Here is a 24,735-nt window from a genome sequence, read left to right as displayed (position 1 = left end):
AGCCATGAGAAGAAGGGAAACAATTCCAGCAACCTAAAAGGCACAGGAGAAGCTGCTTCTGGTGTGTGTGAAGAGCTCTGGGAAGGGGTTTACACAGCATCCCTCGTGCTGTACGCTCAGACAAAATCCAGCGTCACTCTCGCAGGATGGGTGTTGGCACCCTTTCCTTGGAAATATGGTTCTCACTACCACATTCTGCTTGTTCATTAAGTGCTTGGAAACATCAAACCCTCTGGCTTTCCAAATGTTAAGGCTAAAGCACACAAGGTGATTCAACCTGCTGTAATTCATCTGTTTTTTTATTTCTTTCACCAGTGTCTGATTTCTATGGCTTCCCATCTGTTTTCCCTGGGAGAAGGGGATCTGAATCCACATTTGAATTTTGAAATCTTGAGAGTTGGTATCTCATTGTTTCATCAGTAAAGTCATTTATCAGATGCAACAATATGAACTAAATCATGCTAGAAATATTTATTTACTAAATCCCAGTTGTCACAAACAGTGTTAGGTTAAGGTTGTACCTGCACAGCCGTACAACGCACATTCTATATTTCCTCAATTTGCTGATGGCTGCTTTTAATCCACCCATAGCAATGTGCAGAAGGAGCCCAGGATATTTCTCCAGAAGACCCCTGAAAGTCCTCCTATGCTTTATGGAGCAGGATGCTCTCTGAACGCAACACGCAGGTTCTGAGACCTGTTTAAATAATAAGTTTATAAAAGTGCAATACAATAAGTTTAAAAAATGTAACTCCTGCTAAAGATAAAATATCAGGTTTTTGCTTCAGGAGTTGCAAATATATCCCAATGAACTCCCAGTGAACCGCGCAGACTTCATGCATGCCGCTCTTCTCGGTAGAGAATGGAGTATATCATAGCGTTGTTTTGGAAAGAAACAAACCAAAAGTCCAAAGTAATACAGATGTTTAGGTAGAGGGGGTGCTGTAAACACCACAGAAACAACCTCAACAATCACACCTTTCTATTGAGGTGGCTCAACAAAATTCCTTTTCTAGTTGAGCAGCTACTTCCACGTTAATATATACCCATCTCCAGGTACTGTGCGAGCCATTCTCTGTTTTGTTATTATAATTTTGACATGCTGAAATTGATCTCTCATGCTGAGTTAGACTTTCTAAGGGAAATAAGTGCAGCAGGAGGTGTCACCCTACATATGTGGAAGCATTTCTACAGCCAATGGGTTACCTCTCCACATACCAAGTCAGAGGGAATGTCACTACCGACAGGAGCATGGGCAGCTCTCTTTCTTCTGGGAACAACTGTTTTCCCAACATTGTCTTTCTAAATTAAACAGAGTCCATTAAAATCATTTAGTTTCCTGCAGGGAAAATACTTCAGAGCAGCCAGCTTTGTTGAGGGGTGTTGGGAATATAAACTCCGCTTCTTCTGCTCTGGTTTTCTATGGCTTCTCATTTCATGTTACATTATTTGGTTAATTCCCAGAGCTGCCATGCCTTCATTTGACAAACATTACTTGTTGAAATACTGTTTTTACAGTACTTTCAGAACTTATTGAGAACAGCTGTTGCTGCTGAGAGCTGGGAAAGGCACATTCAATCAGAATATCTCCCATTTGTGCTGTAATTTAACAATTTGATACTTGAGAAGATAAGGCACTTCAATCACTACTAAGTAGCAGCAACTCTTAGCACGAGCACAACATGTCATTATTTCACTGATTGGATATTAGGCATATTAGCAGCAGCAAAACGGCTTCAGCGGGTGTGCCAGGAAGAATAATGGAAATAAAAGTCATGTGATACTAGTAAAGAAGCAGTTAACATCTGCAGACAACTCTTGCTTTTGAGTAGGGCAGACAGACTATGGCACTTAGCAACCTTCCGTAGCTTGCAGTGAAACCTGGCTTCAAGCTTTCTTTCCGTGGAAATGCCAAGTCCTCACTAGCTCCTGCAGAGATTTCAATCTTGACTACTCATTTGCTCTGCTAGAATTATACACAAGATTAAGCTAACCACTATATAGGCTGAACAGATCATTTTATATCTCCCTGGAGCCTAGGGAATCTGGTTCCTCAGAAATGATGCTAGCAGTGCCAATACTACTTAATTTAAAGAAAAAAGGTGTGTCTTGCGGGAACAATCCAGATGTGGTAACACTGAGCTGTGATGGGTCGCTAGCGGAAAACCTGAACAGCCAAGGATTTGCTTTGACTCCAGGCCCTCTCCACTCAAAGGCTTGACTGGTGTCCCAGCAGTGGAGAGCTCATGTCTCCAGATGTTATCAGGTTGCCCAAACTGTGTGAAGTTTGCCTATAATCTTTGCAGCAGGGAGCAGCTCTCAGCTGTCAGTGTATGAGAAGGAGCCACAGTGCTGAGAAGGAACTGGAGTGCCACGGCTCAGCCTGGCCGCCCAGGGCTGCTTGTATTGAGCAATTAGAGCAGGCACAGGAGTGAGGATGCTCCAGGTGACTAGACACTTTCTTTGTTTGTTAAGTGGCACTTCAGACCTTTTTTTATCCTATTTTACATGGCTATATAGTTCCAAAGGAAGGCTGTGCTAGTGAGCACAGATGTTCCCACTGCTTGGGTGAATGCTTTGGAGCATCTCAGCAAAAGCACTCCAGGAAGACCTGATCTTTCTTCCATGGTGCTCCAGAGATGCCACAAAGGTCCAATGGCCTTCAGCACTGCAAGGTCTGGTCCAGAGCATGCTGATTAAGTGCTGCTGAGCAGTGTGTTCCTCTCCTGCTTGCCTTGACTCTGCATTTGGGGAACACCCTCTGCCTGGCACCTCCAGCTCAGGGACCCAGCTGCTAACTGCCAGCTCCTGCCCTGCAGGCAGAGAGTAGGGAGGGGATGTGCCAGCCAGAGGATAGGAAAACCATTTTAGGGGGTTAATTGAGACAGAGAGACATCTGCAAGCACAAGACACAGGACTGAAGCCTGCAAACAAACACTGCCAGCTGGAAGTTGGCCAAACTGATAAAGGGGAAAAGAAATTGAGGGTTAAATGTTTTGAGTGCTTGAAGGCTTGGAATTCACAGCAGATCTCTAGGAACCTCTGAGCCACCATGTCCATACAAAGAGGCTCCAGACAGACACAAGCCTTCTGCAGGACATCTTTATCATCCCACACAGAGCTTCCAAAATGGCTTGGATGAATGGTTGAGGGATATCTCATAGTAACTGGGAGTACTTGTGCAAAGGAAGATGATGCCCAAGGGTGAGCTGCTGTGGAGAGCAGGAGCTGCTTTCCAAGGAGAATGGGAAGGGAACTGCATCTACCCATATGAGGTTGGAAATATGATGTAGCTGTGGATGTTTTCCCTTCGCTTGGCAGAATAAAACCTGCTCCCCTAGACAGGAGGGAAGGGAAGCTGGAGCATCAGCTCCACACCTGATGGTAATCCTGTTTTCATCAGGTCTGTACAGACTGAGGGATCACAACCAGTACCATCCATCCCCTAGGTGCTATTCAACAAGATCACCTGGGTCTTCATGCAAGCTTTCTTCATTCATCTGAGGCCAGATCCCTTTACAGAAGAGGCCGCACCATCAGCCCACCCTACAGTGGGTACAAGAGCAGCGCAAGGACAGCAAGGCATGACCATGGCACACTACAGCTCCTGGTGCAGGAATACATTTGAAGGTGGAAATGTCTTAGTTGTACTTAGTTGTGTTATCAAAACTTTTGAAGCAGGTGCACGACTTTGCCATAGCTCTGGAGCAAGGCTAGAGTTCAAGAGTTAGCTAATTGTATCTCTCTCAAAAAGGAATTGCCTCAGACCAGTTAATTTGTCAAGATAACGAATTGCAGCAATTCTCTTCTGCTGGAGCTGGGCCACTAACACTGATCTGAACTGTATTTAAACTCTTGATGACAGAGACTGAAAGAGATATTGCAATACTGGAGGTACAGGTTCCTAAAGCAAAACTGCATGTACAGCTGGTGCTGAGAGGCAGCGAGGGCATGCGAGTACACATCCTGCATATCCCTGAGATATGAAGAAATTCCTCGGGGCACTGACTCTGGTGCCTGGGCAGGCAGAGTTCATCTTGAATCTTTGGGAGTTATTGAGGTCCAAAGAGGATAACACAGTACCCACTGCTGTAGGAGATAACTCAAGCAGAATTTTTAACTCCCCCCAAAATAAACAAACCCCAGAGTACTGATTTGAAGTCATTGACTCAGCTTTCTGGTAGCTGTAGCAAGACTCTCTGTGGGCCTGATGATGTGATTCCCATGGTGCTGTACTCTGGCAAGACCCAGGTCACTCCTGCATTTTCTTTTCTTCTTCCATTTTCCCTTTATCTTCCTCTCCTCTCCTCTCCTCTCCTCTCCTCTCCTCTCCTCTCCTCTCCTCTCCTCTCCTCTCCTCTCCTCTCCTCTCCCTCCTCTCCTTTTTCTTCAATAAAGACAAACAAGTTTGGATAAGAGGAAAAGAAGGAAACCTACAAGGACTGTCACTAAAAACACAGTATCAGCTCACTGACTGTCTCCTCCTTCTTTAAGTGAAGCAGACGGTGTCAGGCCAAATGAAATGATGTGCGCTCTTATGCCATAAGAGAAACATGGCAGTAGAATGAATCCTGTAAATTGAATTGTGGGAACTGAAAGGATTTGGGAGTAAGCAAACTGTCCTTGGGAGGATGCTCTGGGAATGGTTAAGCTTTTCCCTGGGCATCTCTGGAGTGCTCCTCCAATGACACCAGGACAAAGCCTCTCTGCTAATAGCATCTCCTATGAGTGAAGTGGGACACATCAAAGCCTCTACCACCTGAGTTTTCTGCTGTTAGAAACAAACAAGGATATTTTCAGGAATGAATACATGCTGCTAGGTAAAACCAGAAATAACACTAGGTGAGGACAGAGAGGTGTGCAAGACCTTGGACAAGGACACCGTGCCTTTTGCCTGGCATTGGCACACCCCCTTTGAGAAAAGGTTGTGCTGACAATAAACATGGTTGTTGATGAATATGCAACTGCATCCCTGCCTTATAATGTAGCAGTGTGAGGCATCAGCCAGGCAGCCCACTTCAGAACAAGCCGGCAGAATGATCTATAGACAAATAACTTTCTTTCTCATGTTATTCAGAGTAATCATTCCCTACCTGTAAGTCCACTTAAATTAGAAACGTGGCTTTTATTTTGGATCCACAGGCAAAGTTCTTTCAAAATAGTTAATCTCGTCATTGTCATATGTAAACAAGCCTTTATAAACTGATGGGACAGTGAAGTACTCTGAGGGCAAGGCCCTGGACTTCTTACCCAACCTGCAGGCACCTACACAGACCTACCTTTCTTGGGGCTCATCCAGAGCCTACAGGGGGCAGGGTTCCGTTCAAACAACACTGTCAAATTTATGGAGAAGAAATGGGCTTTTGAAACAGTCTTCTGCTGTTGTCCTCTCAAGTGCCAAAGCTCGTGTTGTCCCCACCTCTAAATGCTGTGGTCAAGTGGTAACCTTGGATGGGATTGGTCTTGGGAGGGCTCATAGCGCATAGAGTTTACCCAAGACTGGCAATGAAGTACATGCAGCTTCTGCTAAGACAGGTGAGAGACTTCTAGAGGGTAACTTCACATTGCTTGCAGCTGATTTCTTGCCTTCAGCTGTGGTAGCAATGTCTCACTGAGCACAGATACAAAGAGAGGCTTAAACTTCATGGTAGAAAATGAGGGAAAGAAGATACCTTTGCAGCATGGGTTGTCTTGTACAATATGTGCTGACTGGTTTTTCCTCCCAAGACTATCCTGCAGCTGAAGTCTCAGAGGGAAGGAACAGGCCCTCTCAGATCAGAGGTCTGGGCTTTGGCTGTTCTGCCTGCATGCACGGTGGCCATGCAGTGATGTGGGGTACGCAGAGTGACCGATACTGGCACCCGTGGTTCCTGCTTTATCCAGTGCAAGCATGATGTGACCCAAACACCAACGATGGTACGGACTGACCTTGTTTTCTTGGGGAATCCGGTGTAAAAGTGGATATAACAATGCTCTTGACACTTACCTCACAGGATGTTGTGAAGCTTAATTAAATGTGCGCAAAAGCATTTTGAGATCCTTAGATGAAAGGTGTTTTTATAAATGCAAATTATAATAATTACTGCTAGTAACCACCACCAACTACAGAAACGATTAATTCAGGTTGCCACAGGCCATCACAACAACGTGTGCAAAGAGGCATCGGCCATTTAATGACATATATGTTGTGTGAGAACTAAAAGCCTTAAAATGCTGTAAACAAAGAGGAAAAAGCTAGGCACTTGGGCTAGGTGCTCGGGGCTTGCCCATGTGCAGCTAGCAGAGGTTTCCTTTGCTGCTTCCATCACCCTGTGCTTACACAGTGGCTTCCTCCCGAGGGGCAGAGGATCAGTGGTGATAAAGTTCAGACAGAATGATTTTTATGGTTAATGCTGAAAGGAAGGAGTGCAAATAAGTTGGCAGACAAAAAAAAAAGTCAGGAAATATGTCAAGACAGCTCGGTATTTTTTGGGTGAGCTCTCCTGCTGGCCCCCAGGCCCTGCCCACTTACAGCATTGCAGAATAGGCTTTGGCTAGGGGCTATTATCCAGCTGACTTTCCAAGGGTGAAAACAAAAGCCAAGCAATCAAGATGTGTCTGGCCAAATACTTGAAGGCCCACTGCACACATTTAGCTGACAACCGACTGAAATCTGAACCATTTTGCTCAGCCTTTCTTGTTGCTTCAAAACTGATTTGGGCTTAAATAGCTCAAACCTACAGGTGTTTAAATTCTCTCCCTTGTCAGCAGAACAGCCTCATCAGACATGGTCTGAGGATGTGGTCAGACTGGAAGAGATATCCAAAGACCCCACAGGTGAATCCCAAAGAGCAGGCAAGCCCACCTGCGTCCCTCAGGCTTATTTCACTGCTCTCCTCTAAAGACGAAAATTCAGAAGAGTGGTAGTTACTAAGCATCCAACTTACCAAAGCAATTAGCCTAAATGCACTGCAGCTAGAAATTTAAGCAATGCGCTGAATTTAATTTGAGAATTCATGGTCATAAGACTGAAACCTTTAACATTTAACCTAGCAGCAAATTAAATCAGCTTTCTGATCAAGTGAAACATTCCATGCTATTGAAGTTTGAAAGTGTGAAGCGTACACTTATTAAAAGGAGATTTTTTCTTTTACTTTTAATGAAGAAAAAAGTTGGGACCGGTTGGTTCCCTAATCCAAAATAACAGAAAAATGGGAATACCATCTGTAAACAAAACAATAATTACAAATCAGCAGTGCTTGCTGGCTTCTGCCAGGCAAACGTGCTCACACACAGCCAGTGGGACTTATGGAAAAGAAGTGGCTTATGCTGGAAGGCTGCGTAGAGTCAACTTCTGATACCAACAAGGATTTGAATCTTGACCCATGTTTGGTGCTGATATCCTATTTTAAACCTCCCTGGTGCCAAAAGTGTGTATGTGCAAGCTGTATGTGCATACACACGCACACAACATACATTCTGACATCCTGCTACTAAGCTCTCTTAATGACACTTATACAGTGCTCTGTTCAGTGTCTCTTGGCTAAATCCCACTGCATGAGATGAAACCTGGATGTGTTTACTAAAAGCACCTGAAGGCACTGGGACATGAAAGCAGTTGGGGTATTAGAGCACGCCTTGTTGTAACCATCTCTGGAGCACCCTGACTGACACTTGACAATTTAGCAGCAAGGTGTGGCTAATGAAGGCACTGAAGCAGATATCAGGGCAGGTTCTCCCTGATAGGCATTTTGGGGCTGTCGCTCACCTGTCCGGCTCACTGCATGGACTTGCTGACACCTGGTTTTGGTGCCCAAAGGCCTTATAGACTGCCATGGCCAGGTCAGCACAGAGGCTGCTGGCAGGGAACTGGGTGGGTGGTGAGGCCAACAGAGGAAAAACCCCAAGAGAAAGATCCTGGTGTCTCCCCCCAGCCCCGTTTCATTCCCTCCCTCCCTCTTCTTCTCACTGAAGCACACAACAGGAGTTTGGAGATAGGATTCTGTTTCAAACAGATGCTCACCTTTGTAGAAAAAGAAACAGATATTTTTTCAAGGGGAGGTAATTAACCCAGCCTGCATTCTCTGATATCTGTTAAATGCAGTGTTGCTACTGTCATCGCTTAAGCGCATTTTGTATCCACAGAAAGCAATTCAGGTTCAATAGGGAAAGTTTGCCCTTCTAAAGCATCTTTCCACATTCCTGATAGCAATCCTTTCCTTCCCCTACATGCCAGCATCAGCCTTGCCCACACCCCACATCTCCCAGAGGTGTTTGCTGCTCGCCTGGCTGCTGCCTGTCCTACCCCCACTGCCTCTGTCCTGCTCTAGGGTGCAAATGGAGCACTGGAGCACTGCAGACAGCTTTCTAGGCAAGATGAGGAGCAGAAGGAATGGGAGAACATCATGGCAACAAAGTTAAGCGATGCTCACAATTCCTTCTATCCCTAAGGAGGCAAGAGGAAGGCAAAGCTATTTCCAAAGTGTCCTCAGATCAGTTTTCTTGCACAACAGATTCCCCCATCCCTGGGAAAGCTAAGACAGTTTTGTTTGTTTGTTTGTTTGGCCAAAACTGATTTTTATTTCCTATCTGTACTGAGTTTAAATACTCCCATCTAAACCAAAATTGTGTGCTACCTTTGTCATCTCACCTTAGGAAGCATTTGAAACTTGATTTAAAAACAACCCCCTTTAGGTGTACCACATTTTTCCTGTTTCTTAACTTTGCGTACCACCCATACACTGAAATAATGTCATTTTAAAACTATTTTTTAAAAGTTTTTTGATCCTTCTGAATGAATGGAATTCCTCGCTATTTTTCCAACCCAGTGTTTTGTCCAACCTCAGCAGGCATCACCTTACAGGAATACTTTGTGCACAGGCAGAGCTGTTTACCTCCTACAGGCTGCAAATTACCAATAGAGGCGAGTGTTTCTTTTGCCCCAGCACAGCGTGTCGGGGCGGTGTGTGCAGAAGCTCTTCCCCTGCTTTGGTAAATATCGCACCTCTCTGAGAAGCACAGCACCGGGAGCCCCGAGACGCACGGAATGAAACGCAAACAGACTTATCTGCTAGTAAATAGCTTCCATCAGGCGGTGGAAAAACCTGAAATAAGGTGTTGCTGGCTCTGTTCTCCCTTCCCCTTCCTCGCGGTTGGATGTTGTGTTTTCCCCGATCCCGAAAGGAGAAGTTGAGGACGGAGTGGCTTTCCCGCCCCTACAAAAACCTTTGTGCATCATGGTTGTTGTCACACTGACACCTAACGGCAGACAGCAACAAGAGTATTATGGCCAATTTCCCAGCGGCGCATTGTGAAAATCCCTCCAAATCACAGAAAATAGGTGAGCTTAGAAAATGGGCTTGGCCTGGCTGTGCTCCAAACTCCGGGAGGGCAGTGCTGGAAAGGTGATGGGAAGAAGCCAGGGCTGCGGTGCGGGATGCTGCGGGTAGGAGTGGTGGACATCACAGAGGGCTTCCCAAAGGGAAATGAAAGCACCAAGGGCCCAAATTCTTCCCTGCCATGCTGAAAAGGCTGCAGCAGCAGTACAGTATTTCAGCACAGCCAACTACATGCACATGGACTCCATGTCCACACTGAGTGCTAAATGCCTCCCCATCTGCAGGCAAAAAGCAAGAGCTCCCAGCAAGCACCTTACAACTGGTTTTCTTCGGCTACAATGCATACTATGCAGTAAATACACATATATATAAGTAGTAATTGTACCAATCATCTTCCATTTGGTTATTAAAAGTTTGTGTTGCTTAGGTAGTCATGTGGTGGAATTTTGCAATGAGATTCAGATGATGATTCAGCAGTTCAGACTGGGTTCCACATCCCTCCTTCTGTGGGTTGCAGTCAGAGGGTGAGCGCATGTCAGGCTCATGTCAGGGCACTGACAAGAGGTGAAATAAGGTTATTCTGCAAGGGCTCTGGGATGGCCCCCAAATTTGCTTTTCACCAGTGCACTTCAGGTATATATTAGCATCTTCGGGGGGGGGGGGGGAGGGGCATTTCAACAGCGAGACTATTAGCAAAGCCAGTGCCCAAATCCAGCTGAGGTATGCAGATAACCATAGCATTATGTAGCAGAGGAAGGTAGGTTACATTGTGCAAAAGTATCAGGTAGCAGATTAATATGGGCAGGAGGAGGGAGGCTGTGGTGAGGACATGAGAGCCAGGAGCCCAAATGCCATGGGTTGCAGCCAGGCTTGGGCTAGGAGGGTAGGAGGCAGAAATCAAGCTCTTTGCTTAATCGTAAAGATGATAAGGTGGGACACTTACCGTGTACCCACAGTAAATAAGTAATTATAATGATCATCATACATGCTTAAGCTGTTATTAATACTATCTTTTCATCTTATTATAATATTCTGCCATTTCATAATATCAACAATGCAGAGATAACCAACGTTGCCTCATGATCTGTTTTTAAGACTAAATTTTACAGTATGAAATCCAGCACAGTTCAGGACTTCTTGGTATCGTAAACTCAAAGATACCATTCATGCATGAGTTCGGGAGCTGCAGAAGTATCACAGCATCAAGATTTTAAGAAGTTTCAGTGCCAACTAATCCTGTATTTCAAATAGCTGAAATGAAATGCATTTGATGAGGCAAGTTGAGGAAAAAAAGCCATTAATTCTGACATATTCATTGCATGGCATTAAGTGTTGTCCAGCAGTTTTCCATCGATGTGTTTCCTCTAATAACCTGCATTATTTCTTCTTTGGGATGAATGTAGTTCTTTGGACAGTGCAAGGTGAACAGCAGCAACGGGTGCAAAGCTTTCTCTTGGACCCAGCTGAGCTCTTCCCCAAAGCTTTCTCCAAAGCAGAACAACAACAGACAGGCTTATATTGGGGCACTCGGTTTTGATAGGCTGAAAGCACTCAACAAGAGCTCAGATCAGGTCATCAAACATCTTTGGTTTTGATAAAGGAGTTTTCTGGGCAGTCTCTTGAGCAGTCTTTGGAGGAAAACAGTTCCAACCTCCAGTTTTGCCAGCAGCAATTCCATGGCATCCCCAGCCTGTAGTGTGGCAGGGGATGTAGGGAAAGAGAATGTAATAAATAAATTATCCTCCAGTGTTTCTGTTTATTTGTTTCATCAGAAAGCAGATGTGCAGAGTCTCCTATTGTTCTTTCCAAACTCATATCTACAGCTCTCCCCTGATGTTGACTATGCAATATCTGATCTCCACTTCTTAAACTCACCTGCAGGGGGAACGTTTGGTGATAATTATTTGGTAGGCAAGTATAAAGAGACCTCATGTTGAGATACTACAGCCTAATGCTAAGTTGACGCCTTGCATCAGACCACCATTATACCTCTTTTCCCATTCCTCTGCTGTCATGCCACCGATGTGATAAATTGCAGCCTGTCACATCACGTTATGTTACGCAGAACAAACAGGACAAAACACATACCAATTGCCACGCAAATATGTGTTTGCCAACTCTTTTCGGTGCATAGAAATGCAACCAGCAAGTTCCCTATCAGAAACATAGAGGCTCGAGGATGGCTCAAGGGTGTGTGAGACAAACATGCCTCTGACACACTGTGAACTTACAGATCCTTGCTCAGAGGCAGCTACGGCAATTACGAAAGCACCTCCTGCTGTGATTTCTTCTTCTTCCCCCCCCCCCCCCCAAAAAAAAACCCAAAACCCAGCTGTGGCTGCTGATGTCACAAAGCAAAATGTAAACAGGTAATAATTAATCTAACGCTCATGTTCGGAGTTAGAGCTATTTTTATGACTGGACAGTTTTTGGCTGAGTATGTGTAAACATAACACCCACTTATGTACACACACACGTGCATACTACAAGATGTGTGAATATACATTATGTGGCTTCTAACTGCAGTCTTTCAGCCTACATGTGGGCTTTTTGAAGCTAATGGGAGATTTACCAGGGGCTTTTTCACAGAGCTGTAGGCAAGACAGAAATCCAGTACATATGAATATTACACTGTAATGATACATTACAACTCATCTAGTTTGACCTACAGTGAATTACAGGCCATTAAATTTCATCCAGCTATCCTACACTGAGCCAGAAAAACTTGTGTTTGACTCATATATAAATTGTATTTGGTTAAAACCTATTTCCCAGAAAGGTATTCATTTACTCTCCATGCAAAGGCGCTTTCCATGCATCAATTTCTTTGATAGCTTGTTTCAACAGTTACTTCAGCTACGTGTGCTTCTTATTTAAATCAACTTTGGTCTGCAGAGCCAGTACTGAGAACTCACATTCCTAGTACCCCAAATGTCCCCTTTCTATTTTGAGTAGCTAGCAAGAAAAAACAGGACTGATGTTGGAGAAGGCCTTCTTCAGGCATGACACAAGTTATAGACATGTAGAAATGTTTGCCATCAATCTGCCTTTTCAACCATATCCTGAGATAATTTCTATATGCTTTTCCAAAGCTTGAACCTTTTCAAATGTGATAACCATAAGTAAGGGGTCTAGCTCTACTTTGGTACACTACAGCTTGTCTGAAAAACTCATAGTACAAATTGACACCTGAATACTTGAAATTTAGTGAATGTTAAGAAAGCAGTAGGAAATGAACCACCATTAACTGAATGATATTCCCATACACCACATTTCACTTCAAAGTTTTCAGCATCACTTCCCGAACTGGTTGATAATCCCAGTTTATTTTCGGGAGTGGCACATACAAACTTCCTCAGCCACTCATTCTCATGAATGTGATGAATGATGCCAGCAGAACTTAATGAAAATAACTTAAAGGTTTGTGTTAATTTTCATGTTTATGGCCATGTACACATACAGAGCTTCATGGAGTAGGAGGCACCACTCCATAATGTCAGAGCAGGGAAGTAAAGAACACTGAATTTTGACTGGAACTGTGAAGTGTGCAAGGCTGGGAAGGAAAGAGTAGTAATCCACACAGAGATTTCAGCTGGACACAGGCATGAATGCCTTGCTTTAAAAATGTGTATCTTTTAATGACTTTAGACTTCTTCCTTGTGATGCATCTCTCTACACATACAATGTATTTCTGCCTTTATTTTAAATAGGGAACTATATAAATATACTATTTAAATTGCTAGTAATAACACGCATATTAATGATTGCGCATTCACTTCTCTTTACTGCAATGCCATGCCATGGGCATCCCTTGGAGATATTTTAAGCTGAATTGTTCTTTGTCATTTAGCATCCTCACTCAAGGAATCCCACTGTGAATTGTTTTCACTTTTGCAAGTTACTTCTTGATATGCTGCTACAGAAAATCAGCTGTTTTCTTGGTAATTAGTGTCATCCCCTCTCTGTTGTTCACATGCTCCAACTGTGCGGGAGGGATAAGATAGAAATGTACTGAAACGATCTGTGACAAGAGACATACCTTGCAATAACTTAATGTAAGTACAGCAAATACAAAACAGACAGGGACAGCTCCTCTCAATTTCCAGAATGTGGAAATACCACAATTATTTTGTTTATAAAATAGCCACGTACACAAAAATTTAACTCCCCAAAGCTGCCTCTTTCAGTTACTTTGTTTTTTTCTACTCTGTTTTAACAGGGGTTGGACTCAATGATCTCCAGATATGCCTCCTAACCCCTCAATTCTGTGATTCTGTGACTCCATACATCATTTAAAATGAAGGAAAAATCATGGTCATCTATGAGCTCTTGTTAAACATTTTTCACATTAAATGGGATTTTTTTTTTTTTTTTTTTTACTGCTGACAGATATTAAAATAAGGGAGCCAATACAATAAAAAAATTACAGAGCATATTGCCTTAATTTCAGGCATATAGTAGTGCAGCTCAAAATCAGGTTTGGAGTGGGCAAGGATATGTCACGATGAAGAAGGAAGAAAAAGCTTGACAGAAAACTTTAAATCTCTTTCAAGTGAAGATACACAGATCTTTGTGTGGACCTCTGCAGCTAAGCAAACCAGCTAGCCTTTGATGTGCTTATAATTATTAGGGGCTGAGGATTATGTCTTTAGGCAAAGATGTCTAGCAGTGGGAAGGTATAGATCAAAACTGACATAATGACACAAGCAAGTGAAGGGGTGAGATGAGGTGGAGCCAAAAATAGTTTGGCATTACTATAGACCTTAACTAAAACAAATGAAACAAAACTTAAAGGAGCTGAGCTCAAGAAAACTGTAGCATTGGCTGGTGCCCCCCAAGTGCTCCCAGACCACAGTTCATCTGTGTACTGGGCAATACCTTCAAGCGTGCCATCAACACTTTATGCAGTGAAATAAAACTCATGCCACCAAATAAAAGGCTGGGATTCTCAGTTTGCTTGGAATCTGATAGCAAGAGGAAGATGATGTGTGTGTCAAGTAAGAGTAGGAAATGAAGAAGGCTTTGTCATCAGTGTCAGAGTACATCAAGGAGTCATTATGATCAGAAGAGAAACAACCGTTTTTGACCACACTAATGCAGGGCCAGGGAAGGTGACAAAACCAAATGGACAGTTCTACATGTTGTCTGAAATGCAAGTGGGCACATCTGGACTCTTAGGAATAGGTGAAGATGTAAGACACAAGCAATTTGGAGGCAGCAGGATGTATTTGACACCAGACTGGTGTCTCAGACAGACTGCATAAAGACTGTGGCATGTGCCATTAAGAACTATCAGAAAGAACATTAAAGCCATTCAAGCCATAAAATACCAAGAACTGAGAAGAAATGAAAACTCTCTGCTTAAGGCTCAAACTGGTGATGTTCCTTGCCAGTAAGGTGAAAGCTTTAGGGCCCCTGCAGTTTAAATGTCATTTTATGAACAGTGTAAGAATTTCAGAGCCTCTATGAAAATTGGTAAGATATCCTATCTCACTATTATGATGCCTCTGTTAGAAATGCTACCTAAACTTCAGTGTTACTAATATTCTGAATTTAATTTTAAGTAGAAATACAGGGCTTCCAAATTTGCCTCTGAACTATGCAGCATTTATCTATCTTGTCAAAACATGAATCCCTTTTGGGTAAAAGCTATTGATTTGAAGGTTGAAATCATCTTGCTAGGCCCTAATGTAATTTGTTGGAAGTTGGCCTTGGGAAACTTTCTGACACTAACTGCATACGCTCTTCATTGGATATTCATTGAGCAATGATGTCTGAAAGGCTGAGTTCTTCATCCCTGTGATCATTATTAGTTATGGCATTTCTTAACAGGCTGTGCCATGTCAGTTCTTTGTAACCCAAGTTTTACGTTAGCAACCTACAGTTCATTGAGAAGACGCGCTCTTCCACCACAGATGATATCATACCCTGTTACTTTGTCCAGGAGTGCACTTGGGAGGCTACACCCATAAACAAAATCATTAGTAAGCCTGTAAATATTGTCAGCATGGAATAAAATCCTCTCCGCTTTAATACAGTGAAATGAAGTGCACACAATATTCAAGGCTAAATGAGAACTCCCTGACCTCATTAAGAAACTTGTAGGTCTACTACAGAAATAACTCAATGGGAAAAGTTTGGCAGAGGTAACAACAACATCTACAGCCACTGGTCTGCTGATCAACTGGGAGCAAGGAAAGAGGAGACTGCTGGTGTATACTCAAAGGTGTACGGTACCATTACTTCAATCTGCTCATGACTCAAGATGCATTTTCACAGGCTGTCAAACATAAAATCTTATGAGAATAATTTTCTTTAGAAGATTTTAATCAGTTGAACAAAATATCTGATCCTGCCAAAACCATAGGCAAGGAGCAGCAGCGACCTCACTTGACACTTCACCCTGCTCAGCACTATTCTCACAAAACTACAATGCTCTGAAGTTCTACAGGTGTTTCGACCACCTGAGCCCAGCCATTCCTTGTTTTGATGGTGGCTTGTTGGGAACAGTGTACAGCAAGTTATGATCTAGCGGTGGGCTGAGGACAGCTAAAATTCAGAAAACTTTTAGTTTTATCTTGACACAAACCTTGATTTAATATATGTGAGAATCCAGCAATGATTATAGATGACATTTATAAATTCAAGCTGAAATTGTATTGCTGTTTTACATCATTGGTAAGGGCTTCAAACTTTTCCAGAAGTTTGAGTTTTATGTATTTTATGTTTGAAGTAAATCCTATACACAGAAATATTTTGACAAATTAAATATATCTGGGCAATCAGAGCACTCTCAAGAGCTTGGGAACTGGCCAGGAGCACTAACTCAAGTAGAGGAGACCTGAGTTTTGGGGATGGGCTCGCTCAGGAAATATCACTAGATGCAGATGTTGGTTCACACCATTACTATTTAGGACAAAACACTATACTGTACCATGTACAGGAAATATGTTGTATTAATATTCCCTAAGGTAGTGTTCAGCATACCTTGGGTCTCATTTGCTTAGCTTGCTGCCTTCTTGTAAGAGCCTCAAGTGGGCATTGGACTGACCTAGGGAGTATGACCATTGGTGACTAAGCGGCAGAAAACCCCAGGGAGCAGGAACTCAATGATGAAGACTCAGCTTTGGAGATGGACAGGAGGCAGAGACTTGTTTGGAACTTATTTTAAAGCTTTGGGTGCTGGCACGATTTTTACTGCCCTTCACAAAAATATTAGATAAATGTAGTCATTTACATAGAAAGCACTTGTTAGTCTTCTTGTGTTATCATGGGTTCACAAAACTCATTCATCATGACATCTTTTTGTTTTGTTTTGTTTTGTTTTTTTCCCTAACAGCAGTTTCTGAAATAAAAACATTAAAAAGGAAGGACCTTGGAATAAAGTATGATAAAACAAAACCTGTGGCTGAGATTTCAGGTGTTTAAGGTGAGATCCGATCTGAATTGAAACGAACTCATGGGAGACTCCTGTTTATTTTCATATAAAATGAATTGGATGCAAATTCATTACTGTTAATAGACTGAATCTCACTGACAGTTTGTCCCAGGGGCATTGAATTTACGAAGTATTTTAAGTCATCCTGATAGTTAATTATTCAGCAAATGAGAATACTTTAAAGACTTTATCATATAAAATGACTTTAATAATTTATGCTTATGGGGAATTCCAGGACTGCTCTCAAGAAGGGGAACGCTGTGTACCTGCTATAACTGAACAGCAGTAATACATGTATCACCTCTGATATTTTATTAAGACACTTGCGATCACCTCACATTTCTTCCCTATCCCTTTTCTTGCGTCAGTTTCTATAAGATGGTGAACTTCAAAACTGCCTATCTTCAGAAATTAATAGTTTGCAAGGAATTAAATGAAGACAGAGTAAGGTTTAATTTTTCTGGATTAAGTGCATTTTTACATGACTAACATACTAAGAAAATAGATAACGATCAGAAACAACTCTTCAGCATCCCAATTCTATCAGGCAGTACTAGGGGTCAGAGAGCAGAAATGAGAAGTGTTCAGGATAGGCACTGCTTGATTTCTGCTCTGCCAGAGTGGTAAGGTGGTGACACTGCACTGCATAACCTTGCAAGTCAGCAGCTTGTATCTGCATACACAGAAACAACCTCACAAACTTAGATACAGCCTCTCTGCACTTCCATACATTTGAAAGGCTCAATATATGCCCTGTGCATAGGAGAACAGTTCTGATTTTTAGGTCCCCAAAAATAACTCTGTGATGTTCAGAATCTCAAAGGTTTTCTTACTCCTTCTTCCAAGTGTCAGTCATACTCTGTATTCTTGGCAAGAGGCAAGGACAAGAGTGGCTTCATCTAATATTCAAGGTGGCATAAGCTAATTAGCATTGTGCACACATTACACATCTTGTGCCCGTTTTTCCCCCCTCTCTCTGCTGGAGGTCAGCTTTCTAGACTTCCTTAGACACTTTCCGCTTGGAGTATGTTTTAGACCTGAAGAATCAGAATAATCCACCTATTTGTATACATCTCTTCATGATAATTCAAAGGAAACACATGGAGAAAACAAATAAATTACAACTTCCCTTGTCTGAGAAGCTGTGTTAGAGCTGTTAGTCTAACACTGTGATTTTTGAATCAGTTCTCTTTACAAAACTGCAGGAGCCCACTGAATGTGAAGCAAACCCTCTACAGCCAGGATTTAAGCCTTATGTTCTCATCAGTAAATGGTCCCTATGAATGCTTCCAATGTAGTCATGACATGACTTGCAGTTATCGGGATTGCATGTACAAGCAAATGGGTGAATGAGATTGCCATACCTGGTTTTTAACCTTGGCATGAGAAAGATTTTTGGATTCAGGTCCTTACCTGAGGGGAATCTGAGTTCATTTTGAGCAGCCTGAACTTTTCTACACAGCCATAGTATGCTAATCTTTTTTGTTCTGCAGCTCTTGCATTGACACAATCCTCATATGGGCAGTGAAAGGCAAAGCTCTGTCATTTTTATAAGCTTCACTCTTCTGTTATGAATAAAAATACTGTCTCACTTTCAAATAAAACAGTACAATCGAACCACTAAGCCCCCACAAATATAACACAGTGTTGTACAGGACAAGTATTGATTACAACAAAAAAGGCTTTTTAAACACCATTCTTACCAATTCCAGTAGTTATTGATTCTGCATCAATGTCATTAGCCTTTTTCTTTGCCACTTCAGCTAGTGCCAATTCACCCTTATCTAGAGCAAGGTAATGGATGTCCTTTGGAAATAAAAGAAAAATAAAAGATTAATCTAAAATGAATCACATAGGCATAACAAAAGGGAATTTAAAAGAAAGAGGTTCTTTTATTATTTAGATCACAAACACAGATGGAACTGATGAACCTAGCTTTACATTTTAATTCTCTCTCAGTGCAGGTTTATTATCTGACTTGTGCTGGTGAATACAGCATTTCTTGTTAACAATGGATAAATTGGTGACCAATCATGCACTGATAAAAGTGAAGCTGTTGACTTAGTGTATAAATGAAACCAGACTCTGTGCTTTTAGGGAAATGCTGGTTGGTACAAAAATTAAAAGAGAATTGCTAGAAGAAGGCTCTGAGTAACCACAATGGAAGAACCAGAACTCTTAGCTTATTTTCAGTATTAAAACTTCCACCCAGTACATGAGTTTTGTGGCAAAGCTAACTGGGGTGGGGACTAATTTTTGTTTAGAAACTGTCATAGAATCACAGAATTATAGAATGGCCTGGGTTGAAAGGGACCACAATGATCATCCAGTTTCAACCCCCCTTCTATGTGCAGGGTTGCCAGCCACCAGATCAGGGTGCCCAGAGCCACATCCAGCCTGACCTTGAATGCTTCCACAGATGGGGCACCCATAATTTCCTGGGGCAACCTGTTTCAGTGCGTCACCCCCTCTGGGGGAAAAACTGAGTGAAAAACTTCCTCCATGACACGCTGGCTGTTCTCTGACTAAGATGGAGGCTGTCCTTGTGCTGATACAGGAGGAAATATGAACAATGACATTTGCTCAAAGGTTTTCACCTCTACAAAGGTAACATGGTTCCTGAGGCACTCTTGGATCTCCTGATCAGAAATACAAGAGGGTTTTTTCAAAAATGTTGTCTAGCACAGATAGCTGCCAATACTCTGTATCTAACCCATAATCTAGGGATAGAAACCAAGGACTGTACCACTGCGAATTATTTCCTATTGAACTGCAAGTCTTTTTATTGTATGTTAATCTTTGAGATGTACACCTGTATTACTTGCAGCACAGTTTGCAGCAGAATATATTCCCACTGACAACTTGCAATCTCAGTGGCCTTGGTTTTTGATCCCTTGGTTTTCAGTCCCTTGGCTTCTGGTCCTTTGAAACTTGAAGTGAAGTTTCATCCTTTCATCCCATTAATGAAGATATAATTAACCCTCCTCCTCTGTTGGCACAGCTATGGGCTGCTTTGTGCAGGAATTGAGACAGATGAAGGAAGGACAAAAACCAAGAACACTTGGCAAAGTTCCTCCCATCCCAGCCCTAGTTGCTAAAGGTGTCACCTGCATTCTTCCCTCATGCAATAAAAAAAAAACAAAACAAAAAAACAAAAAAACAAACCACAACAAAGAGAGGTGCAAAGTTTAAAGACCATTTGCACAGGAAAACACGGTACTGACTGGCAGGAGCCCGACTGTGGAGGTGATGGCTAACACAGGTGTGACTTAAAAAATGTTCAAGTGTCTCGGAGCAAAGTATTGACTTCTGAACTCGTTATGAACTCTGCACTTCTTCCCTTTGTGGGTCTAGCATGGCTGTCAGAGAAAAGGGCCTGAGCAGCAAGGTATGATTTCTATGAAGATTAAGCTGTAGATATTGTCAGCTTGTTTAGATAACAAGAGAGAACCTAAGGGCTCTCCAGCAAGCCTGAGCTTACAGAGATTTGAATGTATAGGCAGGTTATGTTCACCTAATTTAAAATGCATTCTGACTATGATTAATGCTTCTATTCTTGTAATTTAAACTAAGGGAGGTATTGTCTACTTCAGTGCAAATTTAAATAATAAACCTGGGGGGGGGGGGCAATGGAAGCAACCGCAGTGAATGACAAAGTTCTTGCAGTTATGAAGTGCATTAGGACATCTCTTACTTTCAGAGTTTGTTTGGCCACGTTCTTACACTAGAGATGTGTGAAAATGTTATGTACCCATCGCTCGCTCCTGGGGGTTCTGCGAGAAGCAGAGATGTAGCAGTAGGATGGTAAGGGGCTTTCTGTGTGGTTCCTCAAGTTGTTGCCACAAAGAATTTATATCTTTTCTAAAAAGCTTGTTTCCACCTCTAAACAAGCTTCAGAAAGAAAATATTATTTTTTGTATAAAAACAGTAAGCTAGACTATTTTAGATAATATTTAAGTGCTTCTCATTCAAATTGGCCACCAAAGCAAAGTCTTCTAAGAGTTTATAAATCTCTGAGCAGGATAAGACCAGGAAATAAATAAAAGATGAAGGAAAAACACTAGATTATAGGTTGCCTTAAAGGACAGGGAAACTTAAAGAATTAATTAGCTGAATATTTGCTATAGATTTTTTCACGCCGTTATCTAAGAATTTATCAAATTAAATATCACGTCCCCCTCCAAAAACAACAGTGACAATTTTCAGCCTCTTATCAGGAGTTTGCTGAAAGGGCTGTGTTTTATCATTGAACAGTCTGATTACTTTTTGGACACTTCCCTTTTTACCCTCCTCTTTGTGACTCACAGAGCTGGCCCTGGGTGAGCAGAAGTCATTTGAAACACCGATGCGCATTTGTCTATGGGATATTTCTGGGCAGCATTCCAACACGTCTTCGAAACACGCGCTTTCCTCATCAGCGCATCGCCCAAGATCTGACACTTTTATTAAAGTGTCTTTTCCTTGCATTTTTGCTACCTTTGGTACGTGCGACGGCCTTTTGAATTTTCAGCAGCTGAGAGCTGGAGCATACTACAAAAGGATTTAAAGCTAACGACCCCTGCACTGCTTGATCTTTTCTGTCACAGATTGGATCAGTCGCTGTCCAATAAATGTAGCTGTTGTTCATGATATTATGTCCTTTTCGGTTTTAGTTTTTTATTGAACTTTGTAGGAGATGATAATAATTGATGGACTCAGATGTGACGTGAGGGTAAAGCTTATGGGGAGACACAGCAGTGCCTGTGTGCCTTGTTTTGGCATCATACAAGTGACGCTAGAGCAAGAAGGCTAAGTTGAACGCTTTTCTTGTTTCTTTTTCATTTTTATGAAAGAAATCACTCCTAAGATAGCACTCCCTTAAACTTCTTTGCAATCTCAAAGGAGTCAGGAAGGCTGCAGAGCTCTGTTTTGTGAAAACAAATTTGGCTCAGAATAAACTCTCCAAGACACAGGATGTTTCCTTACAAGTCACAGAAGACAGCTATGCAATGTGGACCCACCCCAGTTCTCCGCTATACAGAATCTTAGAATCATAGAATCACAAGGTTGGAAAGGACCCACAAGATCATCTAACCATCTAACATTATCCAACCATCCTCCCATCACTGTTACTACCACTAAGCCATGATTTAGTAGCTCTCCTTTTCTGTTTCCCTTCAATCAATAATTTTCTTTTTCTTTTTGCTTATGCCATCAGATATCCTCCTTAGTCTACTACCTCTTCTTGAAATCCCATAATATTAACAAGAAATAAGGTGGTGTCACTCTTAGAGCCTGTGGAGGTTTTACAAACAGATTTGGTAGGCCTGCCGAACAGCAGTACAAGTAATTGACCTATATATTACTTATTCATACCACATGTCATTGCAAATACTTTAAATATAGGTAAACTCAAGTTGTATGCTGTTAATTGCGAGTTGACCTATATAAACAATATATACAAATTGTGACATGGTAAGCAGAAGTGAAAGGTGCACAAAACTTGCTTAGTAGTAGTGTTATTACTCTAGTACTTAGAAGGACTGTAAGTTTTTATGGAGTGGGTTACTTAATTTTTACACAGTATTTAGTGCAATAAAGCCCAATTCCCCAGAAATTTCCATAGCACAAATCAGTACTTTTCAAAAGCAATGCACCTTTAACCTTCCTGCATCCCGTACTTGGAAGTCCTGCAGCAGTGCCTTTGTTAGCTAACTGTAAAGTTTGTTCATTAGTACCTCACTTAGGTGTCAAATTAGTGAAAGGACGTTTTTCCCCAGAGGAGGGAGAGAGGTGACAGAGGGTTTGGAAAGGCAGGCATGTGTGCTGCTGCTTGCATAACCTGCAGGAAACTGTGAGGAACCTCAAAGGTAACGTGAGGAGAACACAAACAATGCAGAACTGGTTTGGATCTTGCTGTCATGTAACCTGGGAGGAACTACATGGGCAACTATATTAATGTTTAAGGGAACTGGTGAGATGGGTTGGGGAGACGTGCTTGTGCAGCCATGTGTTACTGTCCCCCTCCCATGTTAGCACCTTCGCCCCCACCTCCTGACCCAACGTTGGTGTCTCCTTGGTGCTGCCATCAGCAGAGGAAGGGCAAGAAGAAGGATTTAGTAGGAGATGTCCTCAGTCCAAATGAGAGGGCCCCTGAGATGGCAGGCCAAGAGCTGGGCGAAATGACATTTACACATGGCTGCAGGGCTCACCTCAACTGGGGATAAAATCGGCATTGAAAAACTTAACAGTTAATCAAGCAAAATGAAAAGAGGGAAGAGAAAGGCAGAGCTAAAAAGAGGAAAAATCAAGGCGGGTATACATAAAACACGTAATGAATTTCCTAAATGCCTGACACTTCCATCACAGCCTTTTGATGCATACTTAGAAAAGTTTATCGCAATACTCACATCTTTCTAATGAGATGGAACAAGCCAGATGATTAGAGCCGTGAAAAAAACATCAAAAGGTTCACACAACTTTTTATATAATTAGAAGGGAATTTTCATAACCCATAAAAGTAGGATTTAATTGCGTAATTTAACATACAATTTAAATATCAAGATCAAACTAGCAGGGCAAGTGACTTAATGGGATAAATGATATTAACATCTAGTGTCAAAGCTTAATTTAAACAACAGAATGTCTTCATTATGCAAAAGAGTCAAGCAAAGGAATCGTTCAAAGGGCCTTTTTTTTTTCTTTTTTTTTTTTTTTAAACAAAGCCCTTTCCCATTGTTTCTTTGAAAACAATGAAATCAGCTGTGGAGCAGCAACATGCTGGGAGACTGGGAAAGCATGACTGGCTTTGTCCATCTGACCTCGCTGTGACATTGTGGTGCAAGATGTTATAAAACAAGAGCCTCCTGCAGAGCTCACACAGACCTTTTAAGAGCTGGTTAATTTTACTTTTGTAGCTAATTAAATGGGAGGGGGCAGAGAGTGCATGAAATGTAAAAACCCTTGGGTTGATGCTGCTGAGCCTTGTTGTTTAAAAGTACCTGTAGGAGTGTTCATAATTTGTCATTTTTCACAAAACCCTAAGAGACAAACTGAGAGCATTCAGGATCCCCAGGATATGGTCAGCTCTTGTGTCCAAGGCTCAGCAGTTGTACGTCTTAAAGGAACGGATTAGAAACGTATAAGCTTATTAGAGTGAAAGATGATCTCTAAGGTCCCTTCCAACCCACACAGGACTGTGATACTGTGATACTGTGATACTTGTACATCAAGACAGATGAAGAAGGTGAAAGTTCAAAAACATAAACATTAATTCCTAGAAAATAAAGAGTAGCCTTTAGGCCACGCTAGGGAAAATGTCAATGATTCTAAAGACACTCGATTCCCATTGACAAGTTTTGAGATGGCAAGGGGCAAACCAGGTAGAATAACTCTGTCTTCAGTATGTGTCTAAGGCTGCAAATGACACGAATTCTTTTTAACGTGCAAAAAGCTGACAACTAAAATCTTGACAACAGCCTCTGTCTCCAGAGATGACTCACCATAAAGAGGTCCCGAGCGCCTATGTCAACAGCTAGTAGAAATGCTTTTTCAAATCTCTGATACCTGCAAGAAAAAGGAAACACGTCATTTGCTGAGGACAATGTAAGACCTGCATCACATTTTTTTAATGAGCAGACAAGTCTTTTGATCCTCCTCAAAAACACTGCCAAAGCTTCACTGAGTAAATAGGACTGCAGAACAGTAAGGTAGGACAGTGACTGCCCTTAACTGCCTTCATTTTTTAAAACCTTCAGGAAGTGTCATGTTCAGTCTTCAGTCCCATCAGATCTAGTTGAATCTGAAGGATCAGAAGGTCCTGTAGATTAATTAATTAATCCTCGAAAAGATTCCATCAATTACATAGATAAATGATAGCCCCAATAACAGCAGTAGGAAACTCGAACTCCTCTACAGAAAAGGCTAGCCTCAAGGACTTCAGTAGGCTCTGTCTCCAGAGATGATAATCTTCTGCAAGGATGCAATGCAATCTTTTGCAAG

General features: G+C 42.0%; 1 protein-coding gene across 10 annotated transcripts in view; it reads right to left on the bottom strand.

The window, feature by feature from the left end:
• WDPCP (WD repeat containing planar cell polarity effector) overlaps window positions 1–24,735 on the bottom strand; it is a 131,477-nt gene that overhangs the window by 11,903 nt on the left and 94,839 nt on the right. For 6 of the 10 annotated variants that reach the window (XM_015856580.2, XM_015856575.2, XM_015856576.2 and 3 more), the window contains 2 exons: window positions 24,237–24,300; window positions 18,459–18,561 (listed from right to left, as the gene is read on the bottom strand). In XM_015856580.2, the coding sequence (XP_015712066.1) occupies window positions 18,459–18,561; window positions 24,237–24,300 (167 nt within the window). Of the gene's footprint in view, window positions 1–521; window positions 698–10,373; window positions 11,193–13,085; window positions 13,300–18,458; window positions 18,562–24,236; window positions 24,301–24,735 lie in introns of those variants that run through there. The other 4 variants (XR_004306520.1, XM_015856583.2, XM_015856581.2 and 1 more) reach the window with 4 other exon arrangements.

This window comes from Coturnix japonica, chromosome 3, assembly GCF_001577835.2.
Source record: "Coturnix japonica isolate 7356 chromosome 3, Coturnix japonica 2.1, whole genome shotgun sequence".
Taxonomy (NCBI): Eukaryota; Metazoa; Chordata; class Aves; order Galliformes; family Phasianidae; genus Coturnix; species Coturnix japonica.
Note: the sequence above shows the minus strand (reverse complement) of the source record. Positions and strands in the feature narration are given on the sequence as shown.